Genomic DNA, 21,058 nt, shown 5'->3' with positions numbered 1-21,058 from the left:
TTAATGTCTATTTGTATGTTAATTGCATCAATTATTTCAGTTATGACTTCAAGAAAGGGCCTTCATTTGTTTTTTAACGTACACCTTTTTCATTTCAATAATCACTCTATTTCAGAGGCAATATTGTATATTTACTCGCTTTTTACTGATAAAAAACTTGTGATATAAATGAAATCTTATAGTACTGTATTTCCTACCAGTATTTTAAAAAATGTATTAAAAAAGTGCCATCGTATTGACAAATTGATAGAATTGACAGGATAATATAAATGGTAATATAATACTGTGAACAGCCATTCCGCATGTGTACTTCTACTTTTGATACTTCGAGTACATTTAGCTGATAATACTTATACAGAAACACTTAGAATTCAGGACTTTCAATTTTATTGAACACAGAGACAGGAAGCAACAGACAAGACAGGACAAAATAAAACACAGATAGATCGTGACAACTAATACATTTTGAGGCATTAGTGAACCTAATACAGCTGATTTTAACAGTTCCCCCCCAGCAGCGGTCACTCATGACCCCATCTCAATTACCAGCGGCCTTCAAGTTATGGCCTGCTTCTTTTGTAGAACCTCACAACCTCTTCATCCTGAAATATATTTGACAAAGAGAGGTTTAATGTTTAACACTCACACTGGTTCAAGACTTTATCATTTGTGATTCAACAACTTCTACCTGCATTGCCTTTTCCTCCCGTCGCCTCTTGCAGACTTGCAACCTCTCTTGTTCAGACCTTGGTGAATGAAAGACAAACATTAAAAACATTTGTAACCGCGGCCGCACACACGGCCTAAAGTTTAGCTGTTCTACTGATCAATCAATCATTTGCCCTCTAACTCAAATTGATCAAACAGCAAAAACTCCACAGATTCAATTTAAAGAAACGCGATACAATTGGCAGTCAACAAAAAGGCTTAAGACAAGGATTTTCTCCCAAGAGTTTGACATTTATTATGAATATCAGACACATTTAAAAACAATACTTTAACCAGTAAAAAAGAACAGCAATTTATTATGAATTAATCTACTATGCTCAGTGGCGGCCGGTCCATAGGGGCGCTAGGGGCGCCGCCCCCCCCTCTTCCCACATGTTTGATTGTCATTAAAAATTAAAAATTCATAAAAAAATATATTTCCAAAAAATATTTTGTTTTTATTTTTATTTTTATTTTTAAAGAACAAGGTAAATATTATATAGTTGGTATCAGTAAAATGTATAATCTACAATAAAATCTTGTTTAAAATTGTTTTACAATGTCTAAAGTTACCGATAAGTCACATGTTTCCTGCCTGGCCGCAGCGTGTATCATTACCCTCTCTCGTCCGGGCGGTAGAAAAGAGCCCTCAGCCAGAGCAGCTGCAACCAACAAGCTGACTGTTGCTATCTGTAAACTATGCCGCCGAAACATAATTTCAGCCAATCAGCGTCGTCAGATCTGATGCTCAAAGGGCGCCCTTTCAGCGCCCTGGCCTGTGTGTCTGTTTAGACTCGTATCCAAGGTGACGCTACAGTAGGGGATGGCTGCGTCTGCAGTTGTAGACTCCGGTGCTAGTGGATCGCCGGAGCTGTAGATTAACATTTGCATGCTTATTGTAGTTGTAAGGGCAAGGCCTGTGGCACCATGGAGCATATGTGTGGGCTGGACCTGTATTTTACAGGAAAGGAGTGATCAGAGGGTCGAGTTGTCGATTCTTGTTCAGTTTTCATCTTCCTCACCCTCTCAGACTTTGAGTTGCGCGTGCTGCTAAAGAGACGCGCTACCATGGAAACCAAACAATAGTGTACCTGTATTAAAGTCTGAGTGGAAACAGTCGTGAGTAAATCTGATTTTGTCAGAAATCGGGAGAAATGCGGGTGTCTCCCGCGAAAATCGGGAGGGTTGGCAAGTATGACACACACACACACACACACACACACACACACACACACACACACACACACACACACACACACACACACACACACACACACACACACACACACACACACACACACACACACACACACACACACACACACACACACACACACACACACACACACACACACACACACACACACACACACACACACACACACACCCGGTCTGCCACAATATATAGACTGTTAATATATCCTGGGGATCACCACGATTGATTGCGTAGTAGGGGGTACTTTAGATTGGCTTGAAATGCTTTGGGGGTACAGTACTCAAAAAAGATTGGGAACCACTGCCATAGAGGATGCTATTGCAGTAGTCGAGTCGTGAAGTGATGAATGCATGAATCAGGGTTTCAGCAGCAGAGGAGGACAGTGATGGGCGGAGACGGGCAATGTTTTTGAGGTGGAAAAAGGCGGTCCTGGTGATGTGATTTATGTGGTGGTTGAATTTGAGCTGACTGTCGAAAATGACTCCGAGGTTGCGGATGTGAGGGGGGGGAGATAGAGTGTGGCTGTCAATGGTGAAGTTGAAATTCTGGATGTCTTTGATACGGGATGGGGGGCCGATGATGATGATGTCTGATTTGGCACTGTTCAGTTGGAGATAGTTTGTTTGCATCCATGCTTTTATTTCTGAGAGACAGTTGGTGAGAGTGGAGTGTGTTGTGGGGGTGATGGTTTTTGTTGAGATATAAAGTTGGATGTCATCGGCGTAGCAGTGAAATTGAAGGTTGTGGCGACAAATTATTTTGCCAAGGGGGAGCATGTAAAGGATGAAGAGGAGGGGGCCAAGCACCGAACCCTTGGGGACACCTTGGGACAGAGGAGCAGTGGAGGAGCTGCAGTTGTTGATGTTGATAAACTGATGTCTGTCGGTGAGGTAGGATTTCAGCCAGGAGAGTGCAGTGTCGGTGATGTTGAGTGATGATTCGAGGAGGGAGAGCAGGATGGCGTGGTTGATGGTGTCGAATGCTGCGGTGAGGTCGAGGAGGATGAGGATGTTCAGGTTGCCGGAGTCAGAGGAGAGCAGGAGGTCGTTTGTGATTTTCAGAAGAGCTGTTTCTGTGCTGTGTTTTGATCGGAAACCGGATTGAAATGGCTCAAAGAGGTCATTGGAGCTGAGGTGGGATTTTAGTTGTGAGGCAATGACACGTTCAAGTATTTTTGACAGAAAGGGGAGATTTGAGATGGGCCGGAAGTTGGACATGATGTCAGGTGTGAGTCCAGCTCTTTTGAGAATGGGTGTGACAGCAGCCAGTTTGAGAGAGTGGGGAACTGATCCAGATCTGAGGGAGGAGTTAATGAAGGTGGCGATGAGCTGGGAGATGGCAGGGAGGCTCTCTTTAACACATTTTGGAGGGTATTGGGTCAGGTGTGCAGGTGGAGTTAATTCCAGTCATGAAGTGGGACAGTTGCATGGGGGTCACAGGGGAGAAGTGGGACAGGGGCTGTGAGGTGAAGGGGGGGAGCCAGGAGGGGAGGTGGGGGGTGCTGATGAGGGTGTCAGATTGCTGTAAATGTTGCTGATTTTGCTTTGGAAAAACGAAAGGAAGGAGTTGCACTGTTCGGTGGTGAAGGACGAGGTGGCGTTGTCACAGGGTTTGAGAAGTTTGCTGATGGTGCAGAAGAGACGCTTGGGGTTGCTGGAGCCAGACGGAATGAGTTGTGAGTAGTAATTAGACCGGGCTGCTTTGAGTGCATTACTGTACTGCTGGCGATAGTCTTTGTAGATTTGAAGATGGACTGTTAGTGTGGTTTTCTTGTGTTGGCGTTCAAGTTGACGTTTCCTTGATTTCATTTGGCGGAGTTCGGGGGTATACCAGGGGGCGGAGTGTATGAAAGAGACATTTTTAGTTTTTGTCAGGGCCAGTTCATTGAGACAGAAGGAGAGGGTGCTGTTATAATAGTCCACAAGTTCAGATGGGTTTTCAGAAAGTGGGGGGGGGGGGAGACAGACATTTTGCTGGCAATGGAGGCAGTGATTGCTGAAGGTGAGATGGATTTTAGGTTTCTGTAGGTTATTGTGCATTTTTGCTTTTGGGCGGGGATGGGGATGTTGATGTCCATGATGATGGCCAGGTGATCAGAGACATGGAGATTGAGGCTGGACAGATGATGGATGGTGAGATCAGTGGAGCAGACCAAGTCCAGGATGTGACCACGGCTGTGTGTTGGGAAGTTGATGTGTTGAGAGAAGTTGCAGCAGTGAAGGGTTTCCTTAAATTCAGAGGCATATTTGCAGGTCGGGTCGTCAACATGAATGTTAAAATCACCTAAGAGGAGAACAGATGGAGATATGTCAGAAAGCTGAGTGAGAATGTCAGAGAGGTCGGAGAGAAAGGAGGGGTTTGGCTTCGGGGGACGGTAGATGATGGCTGTGACCAGGGGAGTGGGACCAGAGAGTTTAAAGATCAGGTGTATTGAAATGAAGAAGCATCAGGGATGGGGATTATGGTAGCTTTTATTTCCTTTCTGATAATAGCAGCTTTACCATCACCCCGCCCTTGTGGGCGAGGTTTGTCAATGTATGTGAATCCTGCTGGGGTGATTTGATTTAAAGAAAAATAGTCCAGGGGCTTTTGCCATGTTTCGCTCAGATACAGAAAGTCCAGGTTATTGTCTTTAATGAATCCATTCAGAATGTGGCTTTTATTTTGGATGGAGCGTGTGTTGAGCAGGGCTGCTCTGAGGTGACGTTGCATTGGGGGGGGTTGTGTGGACCGGGGGAGTGGAAGGAGATTGGTCAGATTCACGTGTTTTTTGTTGTGATGGCGTAGTGTGGGCGTGTGACAGGACAGGAGTGGGAGCAGGGTGACCAGCCTACTAGCTTGTTAGCTAGCTTGATAGGCACCGGCTGTAGGCGGCAGGGACAGACAATGTCAGCGGGGAAGCCGGCTGATCGCAGCGGGATGGGAAGACCCACACGAGCCGCGGAGTTAGGGTGGAGTTAGGCTGGAGTTAGGGTGGAGTTAGGGTGGAGTTGGGGTGGAGACAGAATTGTTAGCTCAGCAGACTTCAGGGAGCCGAGGAGCATCTAGGTAGCAGCCTGCTAGGTCCGATAATTCTAGCTAGCTAGCGGGCTAGGGACCGATGAGCAGGAAAGAGCCAGCAGGTAGGAGATGACAACACAAAGATCTGTGTTGATTCGATATAGAGATGCTGCTATTTTTGCTGATGACTGACGTTTCAAAAGTAGAGAGCCAGACAGGAGAGGTTCTGATCTGGACTAAAGAACAATATTTGGGGCGGAGGAGCGGCGAACAAACAATGCCAGCATCCTCGGCGACCCGGGAAAAACTATCATTAAGGGGTAAAACAGAACAGCCCCGCTGTCAAGTGGCATTGTATTAAATAAAAGGCATTGAACAGAACCAATGTATCCCATGTTAGTTCAAATAAAACAGAGCCATAGATAAAAAAAAAAGATAGACAAGTGGCCTAAAACAGAACTACCACTGTCCGGATGTGATGTAACTGCGCGCCAAAAAACCTGAATGGTTTGGTGCGACCATCATCTCTCCAGCCAGTACCACGGAGAGGATCTAGAAAGAAAATCTCCCTAGCTTGTGTCCTCAGTATCTGTTAATATCACATGTTCCAATATCAACAGGTATACTTTGACATACAAACGTTATATTATAAAGTTGTAGGATCTGTATTATACAACTAAATTAAGCGTTGAATTTAAAGATAGAAACACTATTTTCAGCATGGCAAACTTCATTGTGATGTACAGTAAACAAACAATAGCAAAGACTGAACTACATGTACTTACACAGAATGTCCAGTGTCCAGGTTCCCACACTGGAAGGATAAGCCGTTGGAGATTTGCTGCATTTTCCTGGAAAAGCAAAAAAAACAGTTGTGTTGATGTGACTACAGTAATGAGTTGGTACAAGAATATGGAGCAGCAACATGGATAATCGTGATAAAAATACAGGCAGGTGTTGCATCGGATTCAGCGAAGATGGTGGAAACCAGGCAGCTATAACATGGCTGTTGGCAGCAAACACGCCAGCTACTGTACACTCTGTAACAGATGTAGTTTCATAATGTAATATCTTATAATTGTTTGGTATAATATAGTATGTTTTATACATATATTTAAATATTTTAGAACAGCTTCAATACCTAACTGTAAGACAGCTATTCAGGATCTGGCAGAATACAAACACACAGTCAGTAAAGCCAGGTTAGGCAATAGGGAGGAATAAAATAAGCTGCATATACATTTATTTTGTAAAAATAGAATTGAAATATAGGTTATACATAGTATAGTTATTAGTATTTCTCAAGTAGTGCAAAAATAGTATAAAGTTTTCAGGACTTTGCTTATACAGCAATCCTACTATTTTGAAGCAACACAAATGTAGTTTTACTGACTGCATCACTAGGACATGCACGTCCTAGTAGCGACAGCGCACATTTGACAGCAAATAAGTGAGACTTAAAATCAACACATTTTACACCGCAGGAAAAACAAATAGTTAATTTATTCAGGGATATTTACCTCCATCCAGAGCCCTTTCTCTCTCGGGCTCTGCCTCCATCGTACTCTGACGCTATGATAAACAAAACAGAACTGCGACCCCAGAAACAGGATGTAACCCGTCATCTGTGAAGCTCCGCCCACGTTGAGCTCCCGCCCACATTCAGCTCATTGAGGGAATTGCGCACTGCATTGAGGGGTACTACGCTTTACAAGGTTTCGGTGAGTAACACGAGTGTAATTTGCAACGTTAATGACATCACTTACGGGATTTGTAGTCTTTCTAGTTGACTAGTAGAAGGGCGGGACTTCGAGTGGTGAAGTGACACGTCCTAAAACCCGGAAGTAAGCTGCAAATGGGTTCCCTCCATGGATGTATAAGGTTCCCACCGTTCCCACCGGTTCCCTCCATGGATATATAATAAGGTTCCCTCGACAAAAAAGCAATTGGATTTCTCCATAGGATTTTGGAAAATAGTTCTAAATAAGGTCTGTGGAAAACGAACCTGTTAGATAAATGCACGTTTTGTTCAGCCAGATAATATCCACATGTCTACCCTACTTTTATCATCTTTGAATCATGAATCTATCGATTAGATTTATGAACTATTCTACTCGATAGATTTATGATTCTAAAATTCTAAAAGAGAAGGAAAAACATTTGTATTGTAGGGCACGATACTCTATATTCAAGGATGTAGTAAAGATACCACAACATATTTGCATTATATGGCTGAGAGACCCATGTCATGCAAATATGTTGTTTTAAAAAAAAAAAAGTTTTCAAAACCGTCTCTAGTCTTCGGCATTTCCAGACAAGTGGCTACTGAAATCAATCTCGCTGCTATTTGTGCAATTTACTCGGCGGACTTTTTTTTTGCTTACTTTAACATAATCTTTCATGGTGGGGCTAAGATATTTCTTGGTATGGCTGAAGCCTACCCCAGCCATACCCTGGATACTCTACTCTGCATGGGTGTGAAAAAGGAATTGGACTTCCTCTACCTTAAGGCCTCAAAGCATTTCCAATACTCTATACCAGGGGTCGGCAACCCCTGGCACGGCACCGTAACCAGTGGCACACTAGGAATAAGTGGAATAAGTGTGCAAAATATTTAAATTGTATTTTCGGATCCTGCACGAGACCGCCGCCAGAGTGCGTCTCCCCGTTACCTGCAGAAGGAAGCCATGCACGCAACGCAGCCCCGCTCTCTTTATCTCCAGGTGACTTTCTGCCGCTTTCCTCCGTGGGGCAGTGCTGATCGTTTCACCACGGAGGAAAGCACTTCATTAATTGCAGTACCCATAAGGAGCTGTAGAAAATGCCGCAGTTTTTGCGTGGCTGTGTATTTAGTTGAAAGCCCAGTGGCGATCTGCTGATCTCTCATCGAAATAATATGCTACAAATGGGCGGACTGGCCATCTGTGTGTTGAACTTTCCTGTCGGCTCCCAGACCGTTGTCGAGGAGGGCAGAAGCAACAAGCTTCAGGTTCAATAACCCACTTTAGCTTAAATGACTGGAGAGAGGCGAGCACTTCTTGGGAGGCCGTTGCATTTATTTAGCTGTTCTTCTGTTTCACAAAATACATCACAGACGGACCTCTGTTTTTCTGCTTCCTCGTTTCACTTCCAGAAACATACACACGTCCCCTCATTATCGCTTTACCATCCACAAACACACATGCACAAGCCACACCCCTCTCTCTCTCTCTCTTAAACGGACAGCGATCTCTCTGCATGACCCTAATATCATAACATGTGTGCTCTGGAGAATCACAGAACGGACGATCGTCCTTATTATTATGCCGTTTAAACCAATTATTTAAATGTGTTTGTTAAATTCGGCATCATGTAAGTTGCGCTGACAGGTCCACACACTGCTTCAACGCAGCGAGGCTCCCCCGCCCTCCGGGTGATAGTTGACGAGCGTCAAGCTCCTCAACGCCCCCCCCCCCCCCCTTGGTAATTCTCGATCGTTGGCACGCTGAAAACATTTTTTTTTTTAAATGGCACTTCATATCAGAAAGGTTGCCGACCCCTGCTCTATTCTGTTGATGAACTTTCATTGTAGAAAACCTATTTCTGCCAGGAATGTAAAAAAGAAGAAATATTTGGAGTAAAGACAAATAACATGAGGTAGCGAGTCCCTAAGAAGAGTTTTAGTTTGATACATAGAGGGGGGAAATGATAAAGAAGATGTTTAGGGTCCAGTCACAATAACATCCGAGGCACCTTATTCAAACTGGGGGGGAACTATTTAGTTTTCTAAAGAATTGCGTTTTGCAGAGCCCAACATTGTTTCCAAACAGAATTAACTTAAATACAGACATGGTTAACAAATCTGCTGCAGCTTTAAATATATTTTGCACTTTTAGTGGAAATGTTAAAGTAAAAATATCGAGAATACAGACATTTAAACTTTATTGTTAAAATTAAAAAACGTTCTACTCTAGTTTTTCTGGCCCTAATACTCCTCCATACAAATACTCCTAAAAAGGTATGAGTTTGAATAAACAAGTTTAAAAACAATCAATGGACACATAAGTTGTAACTGCATTGCCAAAGCTCCATACCGCTATTGTCAAACACATTTTATATGTTCAGTTATTATAAACACATTTTCACACCTCTTCCAGACTTAAGGGGACATGTAAACAGTATTACAAACTGTCAACTAGAGCTCAAGCAATTAGTTAAATCAGTCAACTTGTATATAGATTCATTGTTTCCAATTTGATATCAATATTTTAATTTTAAATAACCTGAAAACCTTTTTGACTCTGGGATACTGAGCAGATGTTTTATCAAGGACAGGATATCTGACATCAGATATCAGATTGAATAGATAAAAGGAATACATATTAAATTAAATAAGGACTAATGTTGTTAGTAAATTGCCCAGGGGGTCAGAACAACACACTGAAGCAAATGTGCCTGATTTACCTTAGTTTCAGTTTCACAACTACGATACATTTTCACCAAGGTGTCTGAGCATTTTCACCAGTTATGAAAACTTGCCAAAAGCACTTCCTGCCGGACAACTTTCTTTGGAGCAGGAAAAGAAAATATCCAAAGTGTGGCCGGGTAACAATTTTGGTCACTATTCTTTTAGGTAAGAAAGATAGAAAGTAAATGTGAACACTACTGAAAAAGATAAGTAAAAGACCTCATTATATAAAAGGCCCGTTTCGGTATAATATATTGTATTATAATTGAATCTGATGGATAGATCTGAAGCTGACATTAAATATAAATACCTTTTAGTTAAAAATGTATATTCAAAAGTTATCAAACAAACTGAGGGAAGTCAAAAGCATTAGCCTTTGGATTATAGTGGAGTCAAAGTATTGGAGTAGGTACACTTAGTTATGGTCCGCCACAATTTGGCAACAAACGGCATAAAACAAGATTTTGAAGCACAAATCTATGGGCAAAATAAACCACACATCACAAAAATGATGCTCGGAATAATTTATTTACTGATCTAAGAATCAGGTTCTCACAACAACAGAGACACATATCACAAACAGTTGAATTCATCCTGAGAACACATGATGAGGTGACACAGATCACCAGGAGGCTTCCTACTTGGGGGCAGACCTACAATTATTTACTTTTTGGCCAACCATCCAATCAATTATTCAGAAAATGAAGGGGCAAAAATATTCTTCAAGGTCTGCTTGGGCAGTGTTACTCTTTTGCCAATTGATCTTTTTGTCAATATGGTGATTTGTTCAAGAGGTACTTTTAACATGTTTCATGTCCACATTGTACATGTTGCCTCATGAGCAGCAAACATATGCACTCGTCTCTTCGAGTGCTTGATCAAGATCGTTTAGGGAATAGAGGGGTATTGTTTTATCAGTGATACAGACATAAAAACACATACAAATGTATTATTAAAATGATTTCACCATCACCACTGGACAACACACAGGCATGTTGTCCAGTGCAGGCAAGTCCTTCTATTCATCCATGAGTTGGCTTTATTGCAGTGGTGCGGGACTGATGGAGGAAGAGCAGGAAAAGGAAGATGGCGGTGTTGCGTCTGTGGAGAAGAGATTCAGTCACATTCAGTTTGAAGAAATGTATATCCATTAAGTAAATTGTTACATCTTATAACAGCAGAGTGTCAAATCAAAGTTTTCAGATCTTGATCAAAATAATGTTTTATTGTGACCAGCAGAGAGAATCATCATTATACCTGAACATGTATAATATACTTAATTATTATGTCTTACTGTAACAAGTATCAGAGTTTTGTTTCTGTTCTCGTTTCATGTCGTGCCTGCGTTGCTTTAATATTGGTGTTTTCATAAAAGTTCATCTTTTAGCTTGCTTTATTGTTAATTATATTGTGAAGTTTAAAAGATGATTAAAAGCTGGTCTCAAAGAGGCAAGCTCACTGGCTTCACATAACTTTATGCTTGCGTCTTTAGTCAACCACTATAGCAGTTGCTGCTATGTACAGCTTCCACTACAGTTTCTGTATAATTGTCGTATTTTTACTTACCATATCTAGTCCACGCTTCTCTTTCCTCTGTATATCACTGCAGAACAACAGGTTGAAATGACATTAGAGAAAAATAATAATTTTACTTCTCAAGTCAAATAAATGTTTGGGTGAGACTTAAAATAGAGTTATAAATATATTTTTGCATATTACACTCACCTGTGCCAAGGTTGCTGCCTGCGCAAGAGACTGAGAGAGCAGGGAAAAAAAGTTGAAATTCAGTCAAAATGTTGTCAATCATTTTTAAAATGATTCAGCTGTGCCACCTTTGTTGTCCTGTGGGGATTGAATCGTCTTTACTGCTGTTGTGTTCCCAAATACAGAAAGACATAAAATCACTAGTGCTAAAACTTTTCCGTTAAGAGCATAAACAGAGGGTTAACTTTTAATATAACAAACAAAAAGGACACATTAGCTCCAAACTAAATTCCTATATTATTTATCATCATAAACAACTGTGAGAGATGTCACAATCCTACCTGAGTAGATCCTCTGGGTGCAGAAGAGGACTTTGCTGCCCTCTGGTGTGAGCGGAGTCACCACCACAGTGTAGACATCCCCACACTGGATGTTGGGAACATCACAGCTGCTCTCCCCGGGGGAGGCGGTGCAGGTGTAGTTGTTCGTGCTGCCCACCAGCTCTGTGACGTAGCTGTGGCTGCTGCCAGCACCGCGCCAGTGCACCCGCAGAGAGCTGTGGGCCATCCCATAGAGCCGGACGCCTGATGGACAGCAGGCACCTGAGAGAGAGAAAGAGAGACATGAAGGGAGCTTTCTGCAGTGGCTTTAATGTCTGAAAGATAACCAGCCCATTCAAAGAGAGCATGACAAATTGTTTTAATTTTTGGAACATATATTTCACCGATCTGTCAAATGTTAATCCTGACGCACATGAGCAAAGCAGTCAAGAAATGGCTTTGAATTTAAAGTGTATTTTGTTGTTTTACAAAAAGGGTACGGACTCTACTGTTGTGTGGGTGTCAGAGCGCCATCTATTGGGCCACGAAGATAATGCTAAATGGTTCGATTAATAGAAGTAGGCTTACATTTGTCAGTAATTTACAAAACATTTATAGTTTTTTATAGCAGCTACATGTTTTAAACATTTAGTTATGTTTTTACTTTGGATACTCGTCCTCAAGATTTTTTTTTAAATCTTAAAAACTACAAACATGTGAGAACCCCTTTTGTACAAATAAATATAACAAGTGTTTCAAATCCAATTTTATTGAAAATGATTAAGATTCCTACTTTTATATTGATACATACCATAAACAATCGTAATAGATATGTATTGCTTCTTTTTTATAATAAAAGTGTCATGTCAGTGCTTTCTGGTAGATACACTACAGTTGCAAAGTATTTTCTTTTCATTGGAAGAAAACCCAATCACTTACTGGACGAGAAGCCCTCATAGGAGCAGTTTGACCGGCGCCCGCTGTGGCTGATCGCCTCCATGGTGACGGTGTAGTTGGTCCCACAGGTGATGCATCCCATGAGGCAGTGGGAGTCCATGGTGTGGCAGCGGGCGTGGCCACGTGTTGATGTTAGGGAAGTGATGAATGTATGCGCCCCTTTAGCAGGAGACCATGACACATTGCTCATTGCCTGCGTCACCTGATCCACCACCTGATCCACCGGGCAGCACGGTCCTGTAGAAGAGGATGATAAATGTAGTGTTAAGGAGTGGAACAAAAAACTATCTTTATAAAAATCAGAATACCTATATTCTTCCCACAGAGGGGACATTTACATTTGTTACAGCAGAAAAGAGCAAAAGACAGCTTGATATTAACTAAGAAATCAGTTTTTATTACAAATATATCTGTTCGTATTCCATGCTGAGGAACCCTGAAGGTGTTCTTGAGGCTGTAGGTGGCGCTACATGTCACTAGCACGCTATTATATTGTTGTTTTTAAGTCCTGCCTGTGCTTTATAATAAAATGGTTCAATCACAACTTTTGACCACTCACCTGTTTCCAACAATTCAGAGTAGCTGGGTAAACCCAAGCCTGCGGGGCTGGTTGCTATGACGCTGACTTCAAAGTTAGAGCCACAAGGAAGGTCAGTGATGTCACAGCTGTTTCCGTCTGTGTTGCAGGTGCGTGTGCCGTCATCTCCCGACGCTGTCACGGTGTAAATAGCAAGCCTGTTGTTTGGAGTCCAGCTGACACTGAAGCAGGAGGAGTTTCTCTGAGTCAACGTCAGATTCATCGGCATGCATGGAGCTGACGGGTGGAGGAAAAGAGGAATTAAGAGCATGATCAAACCTCTGAGACTACTCCACATACAGTACATGAGGAATGGATGTGAAATTAATGAACTGGCTGTAGGCCTATGTGTAGTTTTAAAATATACTGTAGCTCTCTGATGACCAGTCTAGTTCATAATATTAGATATCAAGCATTTGAAGTCATTCAAAACTTTTTTTCACTGATGTTTTACTGCTGTTTAAATGGGAAATCTGAAAATGAAACAAAGTGGAAAACTTTAACTTAAAAATGTAACTGGATATTTGCTGGATACAGGTGGGCACACGTTTCCTACCTGTGATTTGTGTGTGAGCTTTGCATGCCCGGTTGCATCCGCTGATGTCGTTGCAGGGTGTCACCACCACGCTGTAGGAACTGTCGCAGCTGAGGTCAGAGAGGGCGCACACCGGAGCCGTGTCGTTACACAGGATGACCTCTGAACTGTCTGCAGCTCGAGTCTGGTACAGCTCTGCCCCCCGAGAGACCGTCCACGTGATCTCAAACGTGTCAGTGCTCACCGCGGAGATGGATACACCCTCTGGACAACAGAGCACTGAAAGACACACAGGTGGTGTGATACACAGAAAATCATGAATTCAAATCTGTCCCCTCAGTGGCTACTTACAGATGGTGTCGTTGAGAACCTGTCCTTCAGGACTGCTGCCAGCCTGGTTGAAGGCCATCACAGACATCAGGTATGTGTGGCCACATGTGCAGTTGTAGGTGCAGCTCCTGCTGGTGGTGTTGCAGCTCTCCTCTGCACCGTCTCCTCTCTTGATGAAGGCTGTGTAGCTGTCGACGTGAGTCACCGTGTCCCAGGTCAGCGTGCAGCTTCCTTCTGTCGACTCCACAACAGCCAGAGACTGTGGGGGGCAGGGGGCTGACCGGACAGGACAGCAGGGAGTTTAGTCATATTTTAATGACAGAGGGTTTCAGAGCAAACTAGTGCTGCCATCATTTTTGTATCCATATCTAGCACTAATGTTTAATGAGAAAAACATTATTATGTTTTACGTAGAATTCTTGCATTAACACAATAATGTTTCTCATTAAACAACTAAATGTAATCATAACTCTTGTAGCGAAGTGTATGTTCAAAGTATCCGTTTTATTTCATTGTATATTAGATTTAATCTATTCAATTGATGAGAACATTAAGAATTCTTCTGTGTTCACAAGTGTGATCGGAACTAAATGTAGTCTCTAATACTCACAGGTGATGAACACCACAGGGCCGGATTGGTCGCTGGGCCCGGCCTCGTTGGAGGTGCTGACCCGGACTGTGTGTACCTCTCCGCAGCCCACTGGAGCCAGGGTGCAGGAGCTGGATGTGGAGTTACAGGTGAGGTTCTGGTCGCTCATCACATGGTACTGGAGGGACCCAAAGACCCCCTCATCCCGTTCCCAGGACACGGAGATACCGGCCAAACCGTTATTCATCACCATGGAGACATTGGCAATAGATGGCATAGCAGGTCCTGTGAAAACAATAAAACATGCCCAAATGATACATTAAATAAAAGCACACATAAAAACACACTAACAGGAGTAGAGAAGTATAATTAGAGTAATAGTTTCTAAATTACTCTTACCAGTAATGTTTTGTGAAGAAAATATTACTAATAATACTGTATTCATCAGATGGCTGTCGTTCTTAGATATAGATGTCACAGCCTGAGGTTGAAAATATTTTATATAGTTCAAACCAACCCAGAGACCCACTATTTCAGCATCAAATGACTGTTTACATGTCAACACTTATCGAGTTATTTGAACATGGCTTTATAACTAGTTCTATTTGTACAGTTTTTGTATTCTTATGATGGCATAAGTCTCTGTGGACGAATAAGACACTCCAGAGAAGACCAGTGCTACCTATGTGTCTTTTTGAACTACTAGGAGTCGCCCAAGTTCAAATGTAGAACCTTTTCTTGTATGGAGTAGTTTCCTTTATGAAACAAAGGGTTTTAATACTATTTCAAACAACTTCAGTCATGTTTTTTGTAGCTTATATAGGCTACATCCCATGATAATCATTTGAAGATATATATTTTTACACAATATTCTGTGTCTTAAGGTCATGTTTTAGGTTCCACCATTATATATTTCTAATAAGTGTAAGACTGTGAAGAGGTTAAATGCTTCTGAAAAGCAAAAACTTTTGTGTGGAGGAGGCGTGTGGTGCAGTGGATAGAGCGTTGGTGTTCGGATAAGGGGGTCACAGGTTCAAACCCCTCTGCAGTCAGAATGTCATTGTGTCCCTGGATACTTTTCCCCAAATTGCTCCTGTGGGGATTGCCCACAGTATTGAGTATGTAAGTCGCTTTGGATAAAAGCGTCTAAAAAACATGTAATGCTTATAAAAAAATATATAACATGAAAAGTTCTCTGTGACTGTGTTAAGTTCATTTGAAATTGCAAGCCTAGTTAATATTGTGTCTCATCTCTACACGTGTAATATTTCTTACATGATCAAAAAAAAAAGGCACATGGACTCTATATACTTGTAGGAGCAATCATGGGTATTTCCCACACACAGAAAAGAGTCTCAGTGCACGCTTACTTGTCATCTGGTTGATGTACTGACTGTCCTCTCCCTGACGGCCCTCGGGGTCCCAGGCGAAACCCTTTATGACGTAGACTGAGCCCATATCCAGGCCGGAGACGATCCAATTGGTGCTGGAAGTGTTGTGCTTGATGAAGGTGGTGTTCCAGCCAAACTTGTACAGAGACAGGCTGTACTGGACAGCGTTGGCAACAGGAGCCCAGGACACAGTGATGCTGTCATTGCTGGGAGAGGAGGCAGAGAGCTGAGGAGGGGGCAACACTGTGGAGGGGGACAAAGTTTAACATAATGAAGCGATTAGGGCGACTGTACTTTGAGTGAATATGTTTCTCTTGACTTTGATTGTTGCTTACTTAGTCATTTAAGATGTATGCTTTTGAAGCCAAGTCTTAAGGGAATAAATATATTTTGTCATGTTTTACAGCAGTTAAGTCCTAGTAAAGCCCTTACTTTTTTGTGAATCCATTTTTTTAAATTTTGTTTTATTGTCAGCAGTCACAGATCCAAGCAGTGATGTCAGAATATGGGCTGCACCCAAGTATCAGCACAGACTTTTATGCACCTACTAAAAAATGAAAAGCATAGTTTTCATGTTGTTTCTGAATAAGTGAGCAATCAAATCTCACATGTTTGAATTTAGATGTAAAAAAAGTTGTTTTTAGTTTCAAACATGCAAGTGGAAAGCTTCGGTTATAATTTTGAAAAATGGTGGATGTATAAATATATCCACCTATAGTGTAGTTATTCTCAATCTTACATAAACAGAAACCTACATTCAAGGAAGGGAAATTAAATCAGAGGTGAATAATGGCAAACGGCGAACAAAAACGATGAGACTGCCTGTAGCATGTTATTTTGTACTTATGTGGATCAGATAGTCCCCTGTGGATGGAGTAGAGAGGTGCCAGCCATGTTCTCAGGATCAGGTCCTCCCATTGTGTTTAACAGAGAAGGGTCCGGTATACTTACCGTCTTTACTGGAAAGACCCTAAGGCATTGATCGGCAAGAAAAACCCTGGATTCTTTTTGCACAAAAACTGAAGATAATGTGTATACATTCCCTGACAGGACTGTATACTCTGCTAAGAGACAATGAAGGAGAACAAGTGACTCCTGCAGCGTATGGAGACTGAGAAGAACAGGACATATTGTTTCTTACTGAATATGTGACTCATTGCTATAATCCAGCCCTTGGGGTTTAATTGTTTACCCACTGAATACATTTCTGAAGTTTTGTTTCTCAATCTTGAATTATGGACACAAACACTACAACAGTACCTGTCTTTGCAGTCACAGGTGAAGATGGCTGGCTCTGGCCTCCACTGTTCACAGACATGATGCTGAGTGAGTACTCTGTGTACGGGTCGAGAGACTCAATCTCAGCGGGGGAGGAGGACACGATGTTTTCTCTGATGAAGCGGTTTGGATTCTGCAATCGTATGATGTAAGATGTCACCCCGGTCTTCAAGCTGAAAGACACGATAAAAGTCTTGCTGTCCTTCGACTTCACCGTCAGGATTGGATCCATCACCTCAGGAGCTAAAAGATTCACAAGAAATACAGTTTGACGAGATACTACACCTTCTCAGCGATAGTTGGCAATGCAATCCATCTTTTTACCCACAGATTTCAGGGCAAACTATTTATTTTGTGTCTGCAACAGTACGTCAATTTGAATGCTGAATGTAATAAAATAAAACTATTTGCTTAAAGAAAGGCTTATTTAAACCATGAGGAACTAACAGTGACTCTTCTGTGCTCCTCTGTTCATCATCAAACTACCATTTAAGTGTTTTAAAATGTACACGTTACATTAGTTATTCAGATAACAAATGTTTAAAAAAAAACATTGACTGTAATGTGCATACACTATATAGACAAAAGTATTGGGCCACCTAAAGGAGCTTTTATGACATCCCATTCCAAATTCTTGGGCATTAATATGAAGTTGGTCCCCCCCTTTGCAGCTATTAATTCCTGGAAAGGCTTTACAAGATTTTGGAGAATCTCCATTCTAGTTCAGCCCAAAGGTGTTCAAGTCAGGGCTCTGTGCAGGCCAGTCATATTCTTCCACACCAAACTCATCCAACCAGGCTTTTATGGACCATGCTTTGTGCACATGGGCACAGTCATGCTGGAACAGAAAAGGGCCTTCCCCAAACTGTTTCCACAAAGTTGGAAGCATAGAATTGTCCAAAATAACTTGGTAAGATGAAGCATTAAGAATCACCAGACAAACAACCCCACAGCATTATCCCTCAAACTTTACAGTTGGCACAATGCAGTCCGGCAGGTAACGTTTTCCTGGCATTCGCCAAGCCCAGACTCGTCCATCAGACTGCCTGATAGAGAAGCGTGTTTCGTCACTCCACAGAACACGTTTCCACTGCTCTGGCAGCACTTCAGTGGCAGCACTCCGCAGTTATCGAGTCAGTAGAGCTTTGGCGACTTTTAAGCACTCTGCGCCCCCGATCTGTAACTTTACGTGATCTTTACGTGAGTTGCTGTGGTTCCTAAACGCTTAGACTTTGCAATAATAACACTTACAGTTGATCGTGGAATATCTACGAAAGAAGACATTTCACGAACTGACTTGTTGCAACGGTGGCATATTACAGTACCACGTTCAAATTCAGTGAGCTCTTTAATAATAAATTACTTTTATAAAGCGCTTTTCCTGGTGCTCAAAGTGCTTTAGAACGACCCATTCTTTCACAAATGTTTGTAAAGGCAGACTGCAGGGCCAGGTGCTTGATTTGATACACCTGTGGCAATGGGACTGAATGAAACACCTGTATTCAATGATTAAGGAGTGTCCCAATACTTTTGTATATACACACGAGAGAGAGAGAGAGAGAGAGAGATATATAATTAGTTTGCCCGAATATCACAGAATAAAACGGTAGGCCTACTGTACTAGCTTAACTAAAACAAATGCACCAGAACGTTTGTGTGTGTGTGTGATGAAACTAAACAATAATAAAACACTCAATTAAGTGCTTTAACATCACAAGGTTACCTCACCTGAGGAAGAATCGATAGTTCCAATGTTTAGTATCTCTTGAGCATTATCCAGAGCTGCAACTGTGAATGTATACATGATGTTTGGGGACAGAGAGTTGATGGTGCCCATCATTGTGTGTGGACCAAACACGGCATAACCAACGGGGTTGCCTGGGGAGTTCTGGGGGGCGGCGATGACCTTGTATGAGCTGGCTCCGTAGACCCTGGTCCATCTGAGAATCACGCTCTTCGATGTTGCAGAGAACACGGATACTTCGATATCTGAGAGAGAGCATCTTTATAGTAGCCTACTTTTTTACACCCTGAGAAATACATATAGCCTACCATCAATATTTTGTGTCCTTTCATTCTCATATGGAAATGATATTACCATCTGCAGTGTAGTTATGGTAAAATATAAAATACATACCTCGTGCTGCAGCCTGCAAATGTAGATAATAAAATATTAAAACGGTTATGGTTTTATATGACATTCAAGTTCCTACTACTTGACTGTAACATTGTATCACTCCTTTTTAAAAACAGGATTTCTGAGCCTGAAATGAAATAAGCAAAATGACTATTAACACATTTTAGTCCGTTACTTTACCTGTAAGCATATGCTCAGCAAGACAAAAATCGCTGGCCACTTCATATTTTCTTGAAGTAAAATGACTTCGCTCCTCACACTATGCAGCTTCTGTTGGATAGAAATGCTTCTCTCTTCAAGGTTTCACCTTCTTCTAAACATACTGTGTCTGTGCTGGTATAAATAGCTGCATTTGGTCCCTCCCACTGAAGCAATTGACCGGTCACAGTGAAGTAGCGTAATAGAGAGGTGAAGTCCCTCCCCTTCCGGTGGACCTCCAGGGGACCTTAATTATTTCAGAAAAAGTATGTATTGAAGTCAATGGCGAGAGAAAGATTATCTTTCGACTCCATTTCCGTTTCTAACGCTATTATTATGAGTATTATTATTATTATTATTAGTATAATGCGTTTTCTGTCTTCCTGTCATTATCAGGAGTTAGACATGTAATGGCTATGTATTAGATTAGATTAGAACCTTCATTCTCCTTAACTGCTGGGACATTTCCCTATAGCCAATACCTTTTATATTTTCTACTCTTCACTTACTTGTCAGCATAGGTCGGCATTGATGTACAGAGCCGACAGAAGACCTTGTTTATATTGGCATCATATTGAGAGGTGCAGTGACGCGTCCTAAAACCAGGAAGTAAGCTGCTGGTTCCCTCGACAAAAAAGCAATGGGATTTCTCCATAGGGTTTTGGAAAATAGCTGGAAATAAGGTCTGTGGAAAACAAACCTGTTTGATAAATGCACGTTTTGTTCAGCCGGATAATATCCACATGTCTACCCTACTTTTATAATTTTCGAATCATAAATCTAATCAATAGATTATAAAAGGGTTTTAGGACGCGTCACTGCACCACTAGAAAACAACTCCATCGATCAAGCTGGCTGAAACTTTCTCTCCCTCTTCTTCTCATGCTACCTGTCACTCTCCTTTAACTCCTCCGGTGACTTTCTTTTATTTGAAGATGCCCGACGCTCACGGGCAAACGGGAGCCTGCTCGCGCTGGCTCCGCAGCAAACAGCTGTTTGCTTTTCACCCAACAACGACAACCGCCTCACAAAACGCTATGTTGTAATAAACGAAAACAATTTAACAACATTGCTTGTCAAAATACCTATACCACAGGACAATTTTATTTTTTTCAAGCAATATTTTTAGTGGCCCGAGCGGGCAAGTGGAAAGTACGTTATGATGGCCCGGGGTGTCTAGATAGTGCTTCCGAGCCAGCGGGCCATTTATAATGTCGAGCCCTTCTCTGTCACTGTGCATGTGTGTAATGTTTGTGTGCAAGTTAGACGGGGCCTGCGTGTGTGCCTGCACGGTACGTCTACACTACAGGCATCAAAAAATGCTTTCAACGCTTCACCCATTCACTTGAATGGGGTGACGTAGAAGATTTTTTATCTTCGCCGAACTGCATTGTGGGGAGCATGGCATGGCTTTGCAAGCATCACGAGCATCTATCGGCATCAAAAGTTGAACAATGTTCAACTTTTGAGGCTCGATGCTTGGCATCAGCCAATCAAATTCCGTTTATGCAAATCCCGCCAGTGCAAGCTCAGCCAATCAAACCGCGTGCAAGCTGGGAGAGCCAGACCGCAGTTAATTTCCTCATATTAGTGATGGGATTTATGGCTCTTTGAAGGGAGCCGGATCTCATGGTTCCGTTCCTTTCAAAGAGCCGTTCAAAAGAGCCGTTT

At 42.1% G+C, this 21,058-nt stretch overlaps 1 protein-coding gene and 1 long non-coding RNA gene across 2 annotated transcripts; both read right to left on the bottom strand.

The window, feature by feature from the left end:
* Positions 1–463: 463 nt before the first annotated feature.
* On the bottom strand, positions 464–6,568 carry LOC307018720. The gene is made up of 4 exons (XR_013802482.1): positions 6,445–6,568; positions 5,710–5,775; positions 689–746; positions 464–602 (listed from the first exon to the last, which is right to left on the bottom strand). It is a non-coding gene; the product is annotated as an uncharacterized lncRNA (long non-coding RNA).
* A 3,312-nt stretch (positions 6,569–9,880) lies between these two features.
* Positions 9,881–19,504, bottom strand: LOC307019513 (fibronectin type III domain-containing protein 7-like). Its single transcript, XM_079650494.1, has 14 exons — positions 19,370–19,504; positions 19,190–19,202; positions 18,781–19,041; positions 17,035–17,295; positions 15,754–16,017; positions 14,405–14,677; positions 13,816–14,070; positions 13,486–13,743; positions 12,912–13,166; positions 12,335–12,589; positions 11,417–11,677; positions 11,097–11,126; positions 10,938–10,974; positions 9,881–10,472 (listed from the first exon to the last, which is right to left on the bottom strand). Exons 1-13 carry the CDS (start codon positions 19,412–19,414, stop codon positions 10,943–10,945), a joined length of 2,463 nt encoding a protein of 820 aa, XP_079506620.1. The 5' UTR covers positions 19,415–19,504; the 3' UTR covers positions 9,881–10,472; positions 10,938–10,942.
* Between the last annotated feature and the right edge of the window lie 1,554 nt (positions 19,505–21,058).

Source organism: Notothenia rossii, assembly GCF_949606895.1.
Source record: "Notothenia rossii genome assembly, chromosome: 1".
Lineage (NCBI taxonomy): Eukaryota > Metazoa > Chordata > Actinopteri > Perciformes > Nototheniidae > Notothenia > Notothenia rossii.
Note: the sequence above shows the minus strand (reverse complement) of the source record. Positions and strands in the feature narration are given on the sequence as shown.